This window comes from Bos javanicus, chromosome 19, assembly GCF_032452875.1.
Source record: "Bos javanicus breed banteng chromosome 19, ARS-OSU_banteng_1.0, whole genome shotgun sequence".
Classification (NCBI taxonomy): domain Eukaryota; kingdom Metazoa; phylum Chordata; class Mammalia; order Artiodactyla; family Bovidae; genus Bos; species Bos javanicus.
In genome coordinates, this window is record NC_083886.1 from 21,167,660 (window position 1) to 21,186,795 (window position 19,136).

The following is a 19,136-nucleotide window of genomic DNA, read 5'->3' on the forward strand; positions in this document are numbered from 1 at the left end:
GAAGACTTGGGGGTGGGGCTACGCAGGCGGCAGGGGAGGAGCCCCGGAAGACTCAGAGGAGGGGCGTCGGCTCGCGGTCCGCCGCTTCTCAGGGGTGGGGCTGCTGCAGAGCATCTCAGCGAACCTAGCAGGAACTGGAGCCACTCTTTGTTCTAGTTGCTGCCTCCTAAACCCTCCCTCGCCTGGGTCCAGTTTCCTAGCCTTTCCCGCTCTCTCCTCCCGCCTGTCCCCGACAGTGGGCCCTGCGCCCCCACCCCAACCTCTTCGTCCAAGATCCTGCGCTCACCCTTTCCCCAAACTTAGGTTCGGTGCCCTTGCCTGGTCCCCTTCCCTCCACCCTCCCTCCTGTATCGTCTTCCCCCGCGGTCCGCTCTCGCATCCTCCTTTTCCCAAGCTCTGGGTCGCTCCGCCCGGCCCCGCCCCTCCAGACAGGGGATGTCCCCCGCAGCCCCGCGCCCATGGTCCTGACGCTGCTGCTCTCCGCCTACAAGCTCTGCCGTTTCTTCGCCATGTCGGGCCCACGGCCGGACGCTGAGCGGCTAGCGGTACCGGGGCCGGACGGGGGTGGCGGCGCGAGCCAATGGTGGGTGGCGGGCAGCCGCAGGCCCCGCGAGTTATCGCCGGGGGCAAGCACCGAGGTGCAGGGCGCCCTGGAGCGCGCACTGCCCGAGCTGCAGCAGGCGCTGTCGGCGCTGAAGCAGGCAGTCAGCGTGCGGGCCTTGGGAGCCGGCCTAACTGAAGTTTTCCAGCTTGTCGAGGAGGCCTGGCTGCTACCGGCCATGGGCCGCGAGGTAGCCCAAGGCCTGTGCGACGCTATCCGCCTGGACGGTGGCCTGGACCTGCTGCTACGCCTGCTCCAGGCGCCGGAGCTGGAGACGCGCGTGCAGGCTGCCCGCCTGCTGGAGCAGATCCTGGTGGCCGAGAACCGGTGAGGGGGTCGGGCTGGGGCGGAGGGCGCCACGGGATGTGGGGTCACCTGGGTCTCCAGTGCTTCGCACTGGGCCTTTCCTGCCTCACCTCACAAATCCTTGCATTATATCGCTGTTGAGAACCAGCGTGTCCATTTTACAGATGAGGAAACTGAGTCTTGGAAGAGTTTAATGACTTGTACAGCAGTCACAGAGTGAACTAATGGTGCAGTCAGCATTCACTCCCAGAGCTGGTGGGGTGAGGAATGAGACAGGGAGGGGAGGAATGGAGTAGTAGGTCGTGAATCTGTCCCTGGTTCTGAGAATGGAGGTGGGATCCTCTGAACCCACAGCCCTTCTCCCCTTGGACTGGATATCCCTCTGTGTTACCTTCACTCTGCCATACCATCTCCCTCCCACTAAGAGAGGAGGACACATTGCTCAGAAAACAGGAGGAGGGAATACCTTTCCTCTCTTCCCAGGCTGAAATGAGTGCTAACCTAAGGTTACTTGCTGCCTTCATGCCACCCCTAATCCACTTCCTGCTTTCTCTTTTCATTTTGCTTCATGTCACAGGGACAGACATAATCTCATGCTCTGCCTGCTAATGGGGAACAGGAGGTTTTCAGTTGGGATGATGGGTGGGGGAAGAGGGGACTGAAGTGTGGAGCTAGGCAGCTACATCTTCCCCACACCAACCAAGATACAGCAGGTGGGGTCCAACTGAAGCCTGGTGGCCCCTCTTTCCTGTCTCTCAGAATCTCTCCTGGAATATGAGGATCCCAACCCATTTTCTCTCCCCTCTCATGCTGGAGCAGACTAGACTTTCACATTCCAGTTTCACACTGAATTCTCAGACCCCTCAGGTTTAGAAGGGTTTTGGAAGGGTCGCTGTCCGTTTATGAAGCTCTCACAAGTGTGATGGACATGGATAACGGGCATTTTCAAAAAGTAAAGATAGCCTTGTGGTTGGTGGAAATGATACAACTGTCAAAAATGCATGAATAAAGCAGTTTAAGTTGGGAGACCAAGTTAGGGTTGTTCAGTAAGTCATTAATCTTCCTGATGGAGATGGGCTGTGAACGTGAAGGGCTAGCAGATGGAGCAGGCTCTCACTGGATGTGATGGGCCAGGGCCCAAGGGTGTGTCCTGTATGTGTGATGGGGCAGCTCTAACCTGAACTCTTAGAGAAAGGGTGCAACAGCCAACACCCTAGGAAAAGGAGGGCTTCAAGATGCCAATAGCACTATTTTTCAAAGTTGAAAACAATCCTCACCTGGTTCGGAATTACTGAAAGAGGAGTCACGCTAACCATGTCTCTGGTTCCAAGAAATAACATGCTGGTTGGCATCACTTCAGGACCAAGGACAGAACCCAGCGAGCCAGGTTCTGATCAAAAGATCAAAATCCTCACAGGGAAAGGCAGAATTTCCCCCATTCCTACTTGGAGAAGAGGCTGGAAGGGCAAGACAGGAAGGAGTGTGGTGACACGCTGAGAATTTGTGTTTATTAAATCTTTTCCTTCCTCCACCAACCAGCTTCCTCTTAAAGGAGGTTCTTCCATCGGTGTATCCACTCCTTTTGCCATTCTCTTTCCTGCAGCTCTCTTCTCCCTGGGGTGCTGCCACACTTACTGCCTGGGGGCTTAGGTCACAGCTTCATTGACCCTGAAATACCAGGAGAAGCCTGTCAGGGTAGGGCCCTCTGAGCCTGGTCCCACCACACTCTCACTGCAACCTGGGGACTTCCCCAGTGGTCCAGCGGTTAAAAATCCACCTGGCAATTCAGGGCATGCAGGTTTGATCCCTGGTCTGAGAACTAAGATCCCACATGCCTCAGAGCTACTGGATCCCCTGTCCCGCATGCCGCAACTAAGACCTGACACAGCCAAATAAATAAATAAATATTTAAAAATAAATCAATAAAATCACAGCCTGCCCCCTTCAGAAGATCATAATGAGGCAAATGACTTTTCCAAGAATACATAGTGAATGAGTGGAGGGGATGGGTTTTAAAAAAGAAAGAAAGGGGGAAAAAAACTAGTGCACTTAAATTCAAATGCAAAGTACAAAAAAGGTACACACTTAAACATTCTGTCTATCCAGGTCCCTTCCCTGGAGGCAAACTGGAGAAACGAGTTTCTTGTGTGTCTTTCCTGAGAGAGCCTGTACATATACCAGCACTTGCATATGTGTGTATATTATCAGTATATATACACACTGTCTTGTCTATGTGTATACGTGTGTAGTTTACCCCTCCTTTCGATTTGTGATTTGAACCCAGACTTCTAAGGCTTCTAAGGCTACAGAAGAGTTGGGAATTGAGTGACTAATTCTCACAATAAGCACAGAGTTCAACTCTATAAAGATGCCAAGTGCATAGAGAAAGATGAGGGCTGAGGTTCAAGAAATGAAAACTTAGGAGTTCTCTAGCGGCCTAGTGGTTAGGATCCCGGGCTTTCATTGCCATGACCCGAGTGCAGTCCCTGGTTGGGGAGCTGAGAGCTTGCAAGCTGCATGACAAAAAAAAGAAAACAGCATTATTACAAATTCAATAAAGACTTTAAAAATGGTCCTCATCAAAAAGTAAAATAAAGTCCTTATAGAATTCCTAAAAAAAAAAAAAAAAGAATAAAGTTCTCTCTCTGAATTGCTGCTTTTCAACATGCCCTTCCCTTCACTGAGCCTCAGAAATGAGGGTGTTGTTGGATTAGAGATTTCTTAAGCAATTCCTGGCTCTGATAAACTTGGAGTGTATATAGTCAGATTGTTCTGGAAGCACAAATTGCAGATGAAGGATCTTGAGCCCTGAAGACAAACAGATGTGAATTCAAATCCCAGCTGTGCCTCCCACCAGCTGTGTAACCCTGGGCATGCCATGTAACCTCTCTGAGCTTTGGCTTTCTCATTGCTTAAAGGAACAACTATAGTGCTGACTGCCCGAGTGGATGATTGGAAGCCATCTGTTCCTTTGGGCTGCAGAGCTCAGTGATCAGATCAGCAAAGCTCTCCTGGCCTCAGGCCATGTTCTGGGCTCAGCTGGGCCCTGCAGTGGACTCAGAGTCTCAAGCACTGTGGTCACTGTGGTGCTCCCTGGGCAAGGAATTGATGGCTGGCTGGGCCTGTAAGTCTTTGAGGGGCATCACTGGTGGAAGTCAGGAAGACAAGACACTCACCTCTGCTTGGAGTGTCTCAACTCTGCTGCCTGCTCTCCTGGCCTCCAAGCTCTCTCCCTTTGACTGTCTTCCCCACAACAGCCAGAATGAGTTTCCTAAAATCCATGTGTTACCAGGTCACTCCCCTTCCTGAAGCCTTTCAGTGGCTCCCCATTTGCTGTCAAAATGAAGTTCAGGGGCTTCCCTGGTGATCTGGTGGTTAAGAATCTGCCTTGCAATGCAGGGGACACTGGTTCGATCCCTGGTCTGGGAAGATCCCACATGCCTCGGGGCAGCTAAGTCCCAGCACCACAACTACTGAAGCCGGGGTGCCTGGAGCTCCACAACAAGAGAAGCCACGGCAGCAAGAAGTCCATAGACCACAAGTGGAAAGAAGATCCCGCTTGTCACACTAGAGAAAAAGCCTGTGTGCAGCAAGAAGAGACCAACACTATCTAAAATACAAATAAGTAAATACATGAACAGAAAATCTTTTAGAAAAATGAAGTCCAAATGTTTTGAGCTGGCTCAAAAGACCCCCAGAACTCTTTCCTCACTCTTCCCTTCAAACTTCCAACTCAACCACTTGAAGTAACTTCTGCTTTTTGCCCCTTTCATGGGTGTAAAGTGACAGCTGTTTTAATGTTTATTTCTCTGGTTACTAGTGAATTAGATCTCTTTATTTGCTTGTTAATGTTCTGAATTTCCTCTTGTTATTGCCCAGTGGTATCTTTCACCCCTTTTCTGGTGGATTTACTGCCTTTTGCATGTTGATTTGAATATTTATTTATATATCCTTTCTACATTTGAATCCCTTATTGATTTTATATCTTTCCTTGTTGGTTTTAGACACTGCAAATATCTCTGACCTTCTTTCTCTTCCTGGAATATGCCATGCTCATCAGGCTTTGGGGCTTTTGTTCTCGCTGTTCTCTCTGCTTTTAATGTTTTTCTTCCAGATACTTGCAAGCAGGGGTCTCTGGACATTTAACTCTCAGATGTCACCTCCTCAGACGTATCCCTCTGCCCAGGCACTCTCCATTATGTCACCCGGTTTTGCTATCATTTTGATCAGATAACTGTTACTCTGTTCACACACTGTTTACTTTACCATTTGTCTCCATATTAGCTGTGTATAAACTCCAGTCTCTCTTTGTCACTGTTTAACTTCAGCCCCTAATGCAGTGCCTGGCGCATGTAAGTCCTCAATAAATGATCTGTTAAATGAATAAATAAATACACTCCAGTCACAGAGCACAGAGTGAAGAGAAATTGAAAGGCAAGTCTAAGAATAGGGTCCTTCAAGTGACACTTCAAATGATAAAAAGTTAACGTTTATGGAGTCTTTTCCAAGAGTCAGGTACTGTGCCAAGCACTTTACATGGATTATTACATGGGTTTTCATAATAATCCTAGGGGTAGGAATTGTTTCCATCTTGTTTATGAGATGAGGAAAAGAATAAAGGAAGGTACACAAGGTCCCACAACTAGTATATGATAGAGAAGTTACCAGGACCCAGGGGATCTGCTCTAGAGCTAGAATTTTTTAAACTTTTATTTAGTTTTTTTGGCTCAGCTGGGTCTTAGTTGCAGCATGCAGGATCTTCAGTTTTCCTTGCAGCATGTGGAATCTTTAGTCTTGGCATGTTAACTCAGGTGCAGCAAGTGGGATCCAGTTCCCTGACCAGGGATTGAACCCCAGGCCCCCGCATTGGGAGTGCGGAGTCTTAGCCACTGGACCACCACAGAAGTCCCTAGAGCTAGAATTCTTAAACCATCCCACATACTGCTACTCCAGGAAAGTGTGTCCTGGAGGCAATGGATGTGACCAGGATGCATGCAAACATGCAATGCTTACTGATGCATGTAAGCATTCAGTCATGTCTGACTCTTTGTGACCCTATGGACTGTAGCTGGCCAGGCTCCTCTATCCATGGGATTCTCCAGGCAAGAATACTGGAGTGGGTTACCATGCCCTCCTCTAGGGGATCAAACCAACCCAGGGGTTGAACCTGAGTCTTTTTCGTATCCTGCATTGGCAGGCAGGTTCTTTACCACTAGCGCCACCTGGAAAGCCGGTGGCCAAGATGGAGTACCCTTACAATCAGAGAAGTCTGGTTCTCCATGGTGGCTCAGTAGGTAAAGAATCTGCCTGCTGAGGTACCATTTCACGCCAGTCAGAATGGCTGCAATCCAAAAGTCTACAAATAATAAATGCTGGAGAGGGTGTGGAGAAAAGGGAACCCTCTTACACTGTTGGTGGGAATGCAAACTAGTACAGCCACTATGGAGAACAGTGTGGAGATTCCTTAAAAAACTGGAAATAGAACTGCCTTATGATCCAGCAATCCCACTGCTGGGCATACACACTGAGGAAACCAGAAGGGAAAGAGACACGTGTACCCCAATGTTCATCGCAGCACTGTTTATAATAGCCAGGACATTGAAGCAACCTAGATGTCCATCAACAGATGAATGGATAAGAAAGCTGTGGTACATATACACAATGGAGTATTACTCAGCCATTAAAAAGAATACATTTGAATCAGTTCTAATGAGGTGGATGAAACTGGAGCCCATTATACAGAGTGAAATAAGCCAGAAGGAAAAACACCAATATAGTATACTAACGCATATATATGGAATTTAGAAAGATGGTAACAATAACCCGGTGTACGAGACAGCAAAAGAGACACTGATGTATAGAACAGTCTTATGGACTCTGTGGGAGAGGGAGAGGGTGGGAAGATTTGGGAGAATGGCATTGAAACATGTAAAATAGCATGTATGAAACGAGATGCCAGTCCAGGTTCGATGCATGATACTGGATGCTTGGGGCTAGTGCACTGGGACGACCCAGAGGGATGGTATGGGGAGGGAGGAGGGAGGAGGGTTCAGGATCGGGAACACATGTATACCTGTGGTGGATTCATTTTGATATTTGGCAAAACTAATACAATTATGTAAAGTTTAAAAATAAAATAAAGAAAACGAAAAAAAAATGATAATGCAAAAGAAAAAAAAAAAAGAATCTGCCTGCAATGCTGGATACCTAGGTTGGGACGATCCTCTGGAGGAGGGCATGGCAAGCCACTCCAGTGTCCTTGCCTGGAGAATCCCCATGGAATGGACAAAGGAGCCTGGTGGGCTGCAGTCCCTGGGGTCATAAAGAGTCAGACACGACTGAGCGACTAAGCACACAGCACCAGAGCAGGAAGTGAGGGAGGTGAGAGAGGCAGGGAGGACCAGACTCACGTCCTATTTGACACTACAGTGAGGCCCAGAGGGGATAACTGACGAGGCCGTGACCCCTGTGAGGTTAAGACAAGCACCCCAGGCCGCAGCAACTCCACGTCTCCCTCCTGTTTTCTCTCGGCAGGGACCGCGTGGCGCGCATCGGGCTGGGCGTGATCCTGAACCTGGCAAAGGAGCGTGAGCCGGTGGAGCTGGCGCGCAGCGTGGCCGGCATCCTGGAGCACATGTTCAAGCACTCGGAGGAGACGTGCCAGAAGCTGGTGACAGCCGGCGGCCTGGACGCGGTACTGTACTGGTGCCGCCGCACGGACCAGGCGCTGCTCCGCCACTGCGCGCTGGCGCTAGCCAACTGCGCGCTGCACGGGGGCCAGGCGGCGCAGCGGCGCATGGTGGAGAAGCGTGCCGCCGAGTGGCTTTTCCCGCTCGCCTTCTCCAAGGAGGACGAGCTGCTGCGCCTGCACGCCTGCCTGGCCGTGGCCGTGCTGGCCACCAACAAGGAGGTGGAGCGCGAGGTGGAGCGCTCCGGCACGCTGGACCTCGTGGAGCCGCTCGTGGCCTCGCTGGATCCCGGGCGCTTCGCCCGCTGCATGGTGGACGCCAGTGACACCAGCCAGGGCCGCGCTCCTGACGACCTGCAGCGTCTGGTGCCACTGCTCGACTCTTCGCGCTTGGAGGCGCAGTGCATCGGGGCTTTCTATCTCTGTGCGGAGGCAGCCATCAAGAGTCTGCAGGGCAAGACCAAGGTGGGTGCAGGTGAAGGGTGGAGTAGGGATGGGGGATTAGACAGAATCTGGGAAGGCTTCCTGGAAGAAATGACATTAAACTGGGACTTGAAGTATACATAAGGGTTAGGTGAAATAAGGAGAAAGATTAGAGACTAGTCATTGTGGCCTTGAAGGCAAGACCAAAGTTTTACACGGAGGACACCAGCGTTTGACAAAGACCTTCCTGACAGCTGCAAGGAGTTGGTGTTGCCATGGGTGAGGCTGGAGGCCAGGGGGTCAGATAGGCCATGGCAGGAGGCAGTTGGGATGGTGCAGGTCTGGGGCATAATAGCAGAGGCAGAGAGAGCAGACAGATTCCAGAAGTACTGCTGCTGCTGCTAAGTCACTTCAGTCGTGTCCAACCCTGTGCGACCCCATAGATGGCAGCCCACCAGGCTCCCCCATCCGTGGGATTCTCCAGGCAAGAACACTGGAGTGGGTTGCCATCTCCTTCTCCAATGCATGAAAGTGAAAAGTGAAAGTGAAGTCGCTCAGTCGTGTCTGACTCCTAGCGACCCCATGGACTGCAGCCCACCAGGCTCCTCCGTCCGTGGGATTTTCCAGGCAAGAGTACTGGAGTAGGTTGCCATTGCCTTCTCCATCCAGAGGTACTGAAGAGATAGAATTAAGACTTGCTGGGTGGCTGGGTGAAGAAGAGGAAGGATCTGAGGTTGGCTCCTGGCTTGGGACACAGCCTACCCAGTGGGTGATGGCACCCGGTACTGAAATAAGGTGAACTCAGGGAGACAGGTTGGGGGTAGGCAGAAAGTGAATTCATTGGGACACCTGGAGTTTGAAGTGCCTCAGAAATGACCAGCTGGGGCACTCCAGAGGGCCATTTTGTCATTTGGCTCTGGAGTTTAGGAAGGAGTTGAAGTATAGAGACACAGTTTTGGGGCAGGACATCTGTGTGTCAGCCAGATAACTCCACCTGAGTGCCAAGGGGTTCCCAGTCTCAGGGCTGGATCCACAGCCTTTGCCCTCTACTTTAACTTGCTGTGTGACCTTGGGTACCTGGCTTCCCCTCTCTGGGCCTTTTTAAAGTTTGGCTAAAACTCATGGCAAGCAGCACTTCCCTGACCAAGGATTGAACCTGCATCCCTGCAGTGGAAGCCTGGAGTCTTAACCACTTGACTGCAGGGAAGTCTTGGGCCTTTATATGTCTCATTTTTGTCCTCTGGAAAATTGAAGGAGTAGACCACAGCAGCTGTTTTTACCCTGGATGTGAGACTACTAATAGTTAAATTATCAAAAGTTTTTAGGATTTGTTTTTTAAATATTACAGAAGGTAAAGAGTCTGCCTGCAATGCAGGAGACCCAGGTTTGATCCCTGGGTCAGGAAGATCCCCTGGGGAAGGAAATGGCAACCCATTCCAGTATTCTTGCCTGGAAAATCCCATGGATGGAGGAGCCTGGTGGGCTACATCCCATTGGGTCGCAGAGTTGGACACGACTGAGCGACTTTTACTTTCACATAACGTCACTCTCCTTCCTTTGTATTCCTCTGGAGGTTTGGGGGTTAGTGACCTCTGGTGCACAGAGAATGGTGCACATTGCATGGGCAGACTCTGTCTGTATGACAGTGGTCATCTGGGGCTGGACAGGCGACATCAGAGGAATGTGTCTCACAGGTGATTGTCACCCATTGTGTGTGTTCCCATAGATCCAGAAGAGACCATTGTGTTAGGGGTCTCTGAGGCCTCTTCCAAGGTCTGGTGTTCTAGGAGCTTCTGATTCTCCTCTCTGCACCCCAGAGTGGGGCCGTGGGAGGACTGGTGATACAAAGCAGGTCATTCTGCTTTGGGAGGAGAGATTTAAAGGGAAGCACAGAGTGAGGACCCCAAGGAGGGGGTCTGGGCAAAAGCCATGACCACCAACTCTGGCACCTCTTTCCCAGCAAGGCCAAGTGAGAACCGTCTAATAAAGACACAGTGAGTGCCCTGCAGTGTGCCAATTATGGGACCCCAGGGAAGATTAAGACATGACCTCAGCTTCCAGTCCAGTGGAAGTTGCACTATCAGTCAACAACAATGGCATTCAGAGTGTGGCACAAGGTCTCATTGGAGGTATGGGCCCAGCTGTGAGGGAATCAAAGCAGGCTGCATGGCGGAGGTGCCAATCAATTTGGATCCAATAGATCAGTAGGATTCCCACAAGCAGGCTGGAAAAACTAAGGGTCTGGCAATAGCACAACTGAGGCCCAGAGGAGGGAGAGCCTGTACAGGTGGGTGGTTTGGTGAAAGGGGATGGGAGGAGGAGGGATTGGTGGGCGAGGGCTGCCTGGTGCCCAAGCTGGCAGCCATACTGAGATCTAGGCTTTCTCCCAGGGCAGCAGCAGTTGTAGAGGGGAGACATGAGAGGGACCTGGTGAATAGCTGAGGGAGCTTCAGAAGGGGGAGTTCACAGTACTCAGTGATTTATTGGATGAAGGCAAGGCAAAGGGAGACTGTGTGGTTTCAGTGGGGAGAAGAGATGAGGGGATCATCTGATGAGAACAGCTGACTCATTGGAAAAGTCCCTGATGCTGGGAAAGATTGAGGGCAGACGGCGAAGAGGGCGTCAGAGGACATGATGGCTGGATGGCGGCATCGATGTAATGGACATGAACTTGGGCAAACCGGGAGATGGCCAGGGACGCCTGGTGTGCTGCTGTCCATGGGGTCGCAGAGTCAGACGTGATTGGGCTACTGAACAACAGGAGGGGAAATCCACAACACTCAGTGATTTATTGGGTGAAGGCAGGGCAAGGGGAGACAGTGTGGTTACAGCGGGGAGAAGAGGGGAGGGGAGGGACCAGGCATGTTTCGGGCGGCTGGTGATTTGGTGCATCCAACACCTCCTCTCCCCACACTTTTCCCCAGGTATTCAGCGACATAGGTGCCATCCAGAGCCTGAAACGCCTCGTCTCCTACTCCACTAATGGCACCACATCGGCGCTGGCCAAGCGCGCGCTGCGCCTGCTGGGCGAGGAGGTGCCGCGGCGCATCCTGCCCAGCGTGCCCAGCTGGAAGGAAGCCGAGGTCCAGACATGGCTGCAGCAGATTGGCTTCTCCCAGTACTGCGAGAATTTCCGGGTAGAGCCGCACGGGGTCGCCGGCTGGCAGTCGGAGCAAGCGCATCCCCGAGGGCCGCGTGGCCTCTAGGGGCGCCCTGCACACAGGCGACAGCGCCCCATCCCGGCACCGCTCGCCTGAGGCACCCGGGGTGGCCTTCTCGGGGTGGGGAGCCTGTACTCAGCCATTTTCCAAGTCTTACGGTTCTCATCTGGGTCCCATCCACCTCCCAGCGCCATCTCCAGCTCCCTCCCCATGATCTTATGCTGGGTGGGGTCCACAGGCTTAGGAGAGGGGTCTCTCCTCACATCTGACCCCTCCTCCAGGAGCAGCAAGTAGATGGAGACCTGCTTCTGCGGCTCACCGACGAGGAACTCCAGACCGACCTGGGCATGAAGTCGGGCATCATCCGCAAGAGGTACAGAGCCCCTAGCCCGCTAGTTTTTACACCCCCTTCGCTCCCCAGTCAAGACCTCAGCATCCTTTCCTCCCCTGGGTTCAGGTTCCTCCGGGAGCTCACGGAGCTCAAGACCTTCGCCAACTACGCAACGTGCGACCGCAGCAACTTGGCTGACTGGCTGGGCAGCCTGGACCCGCGCTTCCGCCAATACACCTATGGCCTGGTCAGCTGCGGCCTGGACCGCTCGCTGCTGCACCGCGTGTCCGAGCAGCAGCTCCTGGAGGACTGTGGCATCTGCCTGGGTGTGCACCGCGCGCGCATCCTCACGGCCGCCAGAGGTGAGCCCGCCCACCTGGGCCCCCACCCCTGCCCCAGCTTCGGCCCCAGCGCCAGCCCTGGAGTGATGAAGGGAGATGCACTGTGGGGACTTGGAGCCTCACTGTGGATTGATTGAGCATGTAGGCTGTGCCACATGGGCTCTGAGGATGCAAAGATGAGTATGTTGCACTTTGGCTTCCCTGGTGGCTCACGGGGTAAAGAATATACCTGCAACATAGGAGACCTGGGTTTGATCCCTGAGTTGGGAATATCCCCTGGAAAAGGGACTGGCTACCCACTCCAGTATTCTTGCCTGGAGAATTCCATGGACAGAGGAGCCTGGTGGGCTACAGTCCACGAGGTTGCAAAAAATGGACTCAGCTGAGTGACTAACATGGGGATGTGGGTGGGAAGGCAAGGGGCTTATCCTATTAGCCGACAGCTTACAAAGTGTGGGTGCTTTAGGGAAGTCAGAGTGAATTCTAGGGTTCTTGCCCTCAAGAAGTTCCCCATCTAAGCAGTTGTGTTTCTCATAGCCCCAGACTAGAAACAACCTGAATGACCATCACTGGTGGTATCTGCATATGAAGGAAATACTTAACTCCACCCACAGTGTATACAAATCTCATAAACATAATCAACGCAAGCTTGACACAAGAAGTATACAGTATGATTTTTCTACTCTAAAATCTATAGTATTAAGAGCTAACTGATTGGGTGATACAATTGTTTAAATGCAAATGAGTGATTACTGTGAAAAAAAAAAAACCCAAGTTCCCAGTCTGAGGTGGGTAGGAGGGTGGAAGGAAGGCAGATCTATAAACAAGCACATGAGGGCAGCAGGTAGCATGTCCAGGACTCCAGTGGGAACCTAGAGGAAGCACCAGCTACCCTGTGCGCCCAGGCCTGGGCTGTGGAGAGCCGGGGTGGGCTGCCCAGGTCTTGCAGGCTGTATTGGGGGTGGGGGAAGGGATGGTGGTAGCAGGAAAAGTGGTCCAGGTGGAGGGAGCAGTGTGAGCAAGTGTGGAGGTAAGACCCACCTGGGGGCTGCATACAGGGAATGTGGGTGGGAAGGCAAGGGGCTTATCCTATTAGCCGACAGCTTACAAAGTGTGGGTGCTTTAGGGAAGTCAGGGTGAAGTCTAGGGTTCTAGTAGCCCTCTTGATTTATTAATTTATTTAATTTACTAATTTACTATATAGCTAATGTTTATCATCAATTGCCATAGACCAGGTCCTGATTAAGTTTTTTAAATTTTATTTTTGGCTGTGCTGGGTCTTCCCTGCTGCCCGCGGATTTTCTCTAGTTCAGTTGTGGTGAGCTGGCTATTCTTCCTTGCGAGGCTCAGCTTTCTCATCATGGTGACTCCTCCTGTTGCCAAGCACAGGCTCTCGCGTGCACAGGTTCAGTAGTTGCGGCACACAGGCTCGGTAGTTGTGTCTTAAGGTGCAAAGGCTTAGTTGCTCCGAGGAGTGGGGAATCTTCCCAGAACAGGGATGGAATCTGTGTTCCCTGCATTGGCAGGCAAATTCTTCACTGTGCCACCAAGGAAGCCCCTGATTAAGTTTTAAATAGATACTATTCCCTCTCTACATCCATTTTGTGCAATGGGTGTTAATTTTTTAAGTCAGCTTTTAAAGCTTTTAAAGAATAAAAGAGGTATACTTTAAAAGTGACCAGTTTGAACAGTTTCGAATGCCTACCCCTGTGTAACCACTATCTGAATTAAAGATAACATTTCTATCATAGGTATTAATTTTACAGATGATGAAACTAAGATTTAAATACATTTTCTAAGGTTATCAGAGTCATTAAATGACAACTGGGATTTCAATCTCTGCGTTGCTACCTCATAAACAGACAACATTGTGAGTGTTGTCTGACTAGTATAAGAAGATGGATTGTTTTCATTCATCCATTCATTCACTAAGTATGCATTAAGCTCGCACAGGGGACATGGATTGGGCTTTGGCTCCATTCTTTCGCTTGAACCAAAGCAGATTAATTTCTATCATTTTTACATTGCAGCTCCCAGTACATCCCTGAGATTTAATTTTTTAAAAACGAGAGGGTGCTTCAGCAAAAATAGCTTACAAACACTTTCTGTAGGGAGTAGGAACTCATGCACAGTTTTTAAGTGGGGGCAGTGACGCACTTGAAGTTGGATTATTTATTTACTTATTCATTTTTGACTGGACTGGGTCTTCACTGTCGCGTGGGCTTTCTCTAGTTGCCGTGAGCGGGGCTATTCTTCGTTGCAGTGCACAGGCTTCTCATTAAGGTGGGTTCTCTTGTTGCAGAGCACAGGCTCTAGAGCACAGGCTCAGGAGTTGTGGCTCTCAAGGCTCAGTTGCCCTGCAGCATCTGGGATCTTCCCGGACCAGGGATTGAACCCGTGTCCCCTGCATCGGCCAACAGCTTCTTAACCATTGGACCACCAGGGAAGCCCTCTCTGACTATTTTGGGAGCAAGCCACTCTGCCTGGGCTGGACTGAGAGGGCAGGGTGTGCAGGGGCTAATGTACCTCGTGGTGAACGATGGGGAAGGCCCACCATCACCAAGCCGTCTCTTGTCTGCTTCAGAAATGCTGCATTCCCCACTGCCCTGCACCGGTGGCAAGCCCAGCGGGGACGCTCCAGACGTCTTCATCAGCTACCGGCGGAACACGGGCTCCCAGCTGGCCAGGTGAGGGGGGTGGGCTGGCAGGCAGCCTGGGGCCTCGGGATGAGGTCCCGGCAGTGACACCGGGCCTCCTGGCAGCCTCCTGAAGGTGCACCTGCAGCTGCATGGCTTCAGTGTCTTCATCGACGTGGAGAAGCTAGAAGCTGGCAAGTTCGAGGACAAACTCATCCAGAGCATCATGAGTGCCCGCAACTTTGTGCTGGTTTTGTCGGCTGGGGCTCTAGACAAGTGCATGCAAGACCATGACTGCAAGGACTGGGTGCACAAGGTAAGCGCTGGCCTGGGTGACCCCAGAACTGGCCTGGGTGACCCCAGAGCTGGCTTGTGGCCCAGGGCTCCACTTCCCCTTTCAGTCTTTCAGTTTGTTTTATATTTTATTTTTATGTGTTTCTGCTATCTTTGGTGTGTTTTTTTTAATTGGAGGATAATTGCTTTACAATATTGTGTTGGTTTCTGCTGTTCAACATGAATTGGTCTTACTTATATATATATACGTCACCTGCCTCTTGAGGTTCCCACCCATCCCACCCCTCTAGGTCATCACAGAGCACCAGGCTGGGCTCTCTGTGTTATATAGCAGCTTCCCACTAGTGATCTATTCTCTTTCTTGTCTGCATGTGCCAGCAACTTCCATGGCCCAGCTGGAAGTCAGGAGCCACCACTGTGACGGTACCAGGACTGTAGCAACTTACTTAGCTCTCCAAGCCCGTTTTCTCATCTACAAAATGAGGATAATTTACCTGTCCTGTTCACCTCATAGAACTGTTGTGAGGGTCAGAGAGGGATCAACGTGCTTTGAAAAATAACCTCTGTGAGGGAACGGAGGCAGAAAAGCATAGTGATAGGCACAGTGGAAAAGTTAAGAATGCAAAGCTGTGAGTTTAAATCCTGGCTCTGGCTTTGGGCAAGTTACTTAATTCCTGAGTTTCATGTTTATTACTGGAAAGTGGGATAATTATAGTACCTACCTCCCTAGGGTAGTGTTACAAGGATTAAAAGAGCTAAAATTTGTGAAGTGCCTAGCAGAATGCCTGGCACATAATTGCTGTATAATGGCAGCAATTATTATTGTTAATACAATTATTGTGAGTACTACTACTGTGTAATTTCCCCATCGTATCCTGAGTGCATAACACACAGTCAAACTTATTGAGTACTTGTAGAATGGATGGATGATGGATGGATGGGTATCACATCTGTAGATTATTAATCATTACTCATTAGTCAGCAGAAACTGGGACCAGGGCTAAGGGAAGCAGGAGCCTGGTAGGCTGCAGTCCATGGGGTCACTAAGAGTCGGACACGACTGAGCGACTTCACTTTCACTTTTCACTTTCATGCATTGGAGAAGGAAATGGCAGCCCACTCCAGTGTTCTTGCCTGGAGAATCCCAGGGACAGCGGAGCCTGGTGGGCTGCCATCTATGGGGTCGCACAGAGTCGGACACGACTGAAGCGACTTAGCAGCAGCAGCAGCAGCAGTCATATGGATAGAGGCCTAAAGCAGCAAAGGAGACAAGAATATGCCCAGAATGACTAGATCATATATAAATTGGTGTCAGTGTAAAGTCAGGTAGGTGAAATTCTTACTTGCTATAAGAACATGAAGAACAGAAAAAGCATCAAGGGCTGGAAAAATCAGAGGAGACTTCATGGAAGAAGAACTTGAGTCTAAAGAATTTATGTCAGTGGAAGAGAAGGCATCACAGGCAGGGAAACAGCATGAGCAAAGAACAAAGGTAGGGATGAGAAAAGTGCTGAAACCTACATTATTACTGGTCTTGCCTTCTCATTTTACAGTGAAGAAACTGAGGCTCAGAGAAGTAGAACAATTTTTCTAATGGCCACACTGCTGGGGCAGAAATCGGAATTGGGCTTTGAACTCTTGTCTCTCTGACTCCAAAGCCCATGCACTTTCTTCGGATTCAGCTTTATCCTATGACTCAGATCTGAGGGGTGGATTCAGCTGACACCAGAGTGACTGTCTGCATCTCTTCCCAACTCCAGGGTGTAGGAGGGGCTGAACACTGGGTTTGGTTTGGGGAGGGGATTCTGGGTCAGAGAGACACCCTGGAGAATCATGGCTTAGAGTAGGTGGCAGGCAGCCTTCTGAGAGAAAAAGAGGAGCATTGTGAGCTCCAGGACAGCACAAACCTTGCCTTGTTCATGATGCATGCCTGATGCCTAAAACCATGCATGGGACAAAGTAGGCTCTGGCAGACTTTATAGAATAATTGAGTCAATGATCAGACAGATGATTCTGATGAAGCTGAGATGAGCAGGAGAATGGACTTCCTCCATGAAGTCTCCCTTGATGCTTTTTCTGTTCTCCATGTTCTTATAGCAAGTAAGAATTTTACCCACCTGACTTTACACTGACACCAATTTATATATGATCTAGTCATTCTGGGCATATTCTTGTCTCCTTGGCTGCTTTAGGACAAGACCTCTGTCCATATCTACTAGGTTTATTAGGTCAGAAGACTCAACTCAGTTTTTATTCTTACCTGGCTGTTTGATCTTGAGCAAGTCATTTCTTGGCCAGCCTCTAAATCTGTGCAGTGAGCACAGATCCCTATCTTTTGCTTCTGTTTAATGGATGAAGCAAATGTCTGAAGGTTCCCCAATAAATTGCTGCAGGGCCAGAATTCACCCAGGTGATCAGCAGAGAGGCAGACAGCTTGGCTGAAATGGCCCTGGACTTGGAATCAGAATGCTCAAGTCTGGGCCCCCCGGGCTCACATGTGTGTGACTTGGGAGCAAATCCCTTCGCTGGGCTTCCTTCTTCTCAGTTGTAAAATGGAGAGGTTCCCCAGAAGCCAGTCGGGGTCGAAGTTACAGAGATTCCTTCCCCAGGAAGGCTCTGTTTCACAAGGGTGCTTGATATGCCTCACTGTTCCAGCTGACTGCAAGGAGTGGGGAGCAGGCAGGTGGTGGGAGCCTTCGCCTTGGACCAGTCCCAAAGGCTCCATCATCCCTCCTTGGTTGGTTTTAGTGCTTAATTGCTTCTGGTTTTGAAACTACTTTCCGCGAAGCCACATTTATAGCGGGTAATCAATATGGAAAACCACAAGTGAACTGCACTCAAAAAGTCCAATCTCTGGGGTTTCCCCTTGAAAGGAAAAAACACTCAATAAGCACTTACCCGAGCACCCATTAATAGCAACATCCTCAGAACAACCTGGTGAGGTAAGTTGTATTATCCCCACTTTACAGAGGAGGAAATGATAACACTTGTTATTTATTAAGCACACACTGCATGCTGATTGCTAGTCTAACACTTGCCGTGGGATAGCAGTTATTCCTCCCAACAACCCTACAAGTTAGAAACTATCATTACCCCTATTTTAGAAATTAGAAAACAGGCTTTGAGAGCCTGTTGTTTTGGCCTCACATAACAGAGCCTGTGTCAGAGAACCCAGAGGTGAACACAGATCTGATGATTCAAGAGTGCAACCCCCAAATGCTGTACTATTTTATTCATTCATACAGCCCCTCAGCTGTTAAATATTTAGCAAAGGCAGGCTGTGGGCAGGGCTTTGTGAAAGATCGGAAGATACAAGGGGAGTGAAACCTGTACATCGTCCCCACCTTTATGTCTGGTGGAGAAGACAGATATTAAGTAAATTTCTCACTTGTGAATTTAAATTTCCAACTGTAGCAAGTGCTGCAGAGCCTATGAAAGCCTGTAAGAGGAGCATCTGATCTGGTCAGGGAAAGTGAGGGAAGACTTCTCTAAGAAAGCTGATTGAGCTCAGATCAGAAACATGAGTTGGTATTAGCTAGGTGAGAGGGAAGGGAAGAATGTTCTAGACAGAGGAAGAAGCATGTACGAGAAGGCCCTGAGCTGGGAGGGAGGATGGAAAATCTAAGAGGCTGCGAGATCTGTGTGGCTGAGGGGACAGTGCAGAGTGGAGTTTGAGGAGTGAGTTGCGGACAATCACACAGAGCCTTGAACCCTATTCTAAGAGCCATGTGAAGTCGTGAATTCGAAGTAGGGGGTGACATGATAAGATTTGCATTTTGCGAAGAGCTGCCAGGTGAAGGGGCAACCTGGAGGATGAATGAGAGGAGGCTAGAATGGATGAGAAGAGACCTGGTGGGGCTTAATGGTAATACGGGGTTGGAGCAGGGCAGTGGTGGGGTGGAGGTGGAGAAAAAGGAGGAGGTTTGAGAAATGAGTAAGGACTACAACTGGCAGGGCTCCAGACGGATCAGTCTGGATGCAGGGGGTGGGATGTGCTTCTTGATACTAAAATTTGTTTGGGATTTTTTTTCCCATACCAACAACTAGTTCTCCACTCCACCACACAGCTGGCTGTCCCACAGTTCAGTTCCAACGCTCACTACCTGCCTAGAATGAGCGTCAAATGCCGTGGTTTAGCGGCAGCCCCCAGCCATGCTGGCACCAGAGATCAGTTTCATGAAAGACAATTTTTCCAGAGGCCAGGGAGGGGGACGTGTACTTAATTGTTGCATCAGGTCCACCTGAGATCATCAGGCATTAGATCCCGGAGGTTACACACCTCTAGTCTAAGGGATTAGCCTCACAAGTCTGCCCTCACTTCAGACCCAGTCCCAGGTCCCAGGCCATCTGCACTG

The 19,136-nt window shown here is 50.3% G+C and overlaps 1 protein-coding gene across 1 annotated transcript in view; it reads left to right on the forward strand.

Moving 5' to 3' along the window:
* The window catches only part of SARM1 (sterile alpha and TIR motif containing 1), a 25,601-nt gene continuing 6,465 nt past the window's right edge, over nucleotides 1-19,136 (forward strand). Inside the window, exons 1-7 of the mRNA XM_061390512.1 lie at nucleotides 1-928; nucleotides 7,442-8,060; nucleotides 10,943-11,155; nucleotides 11,461-11,552; nucleotides 11,637-11,872; nucleotides 14,436-14,538; nucleotides 14,614-14,803. Coding sequence (XP_061246496.1) covers nucleotides 459-928; nucleotides 7,442-8,060; nucleotides 10,943-11,155; nucleotides 11,461-11,552; nucleotides 11,637-11,872; nucleotides 14,436-14,538; nucleotides 14,614-14,803 — 1,923 coding nt within the window. The 5' untranslated portion in view covers nucleotides 1-458. The remainder of the gene's footprint in view (nucleotides 929-7,441; nucleotides 8,061-10,942; nucleotides 11,156-11,460; nucleotides 11,553-11,636; nucleotides 11,873-14,435; nucleotides 14,539-14,613; nucleotides 14,804-19,136) is intronic.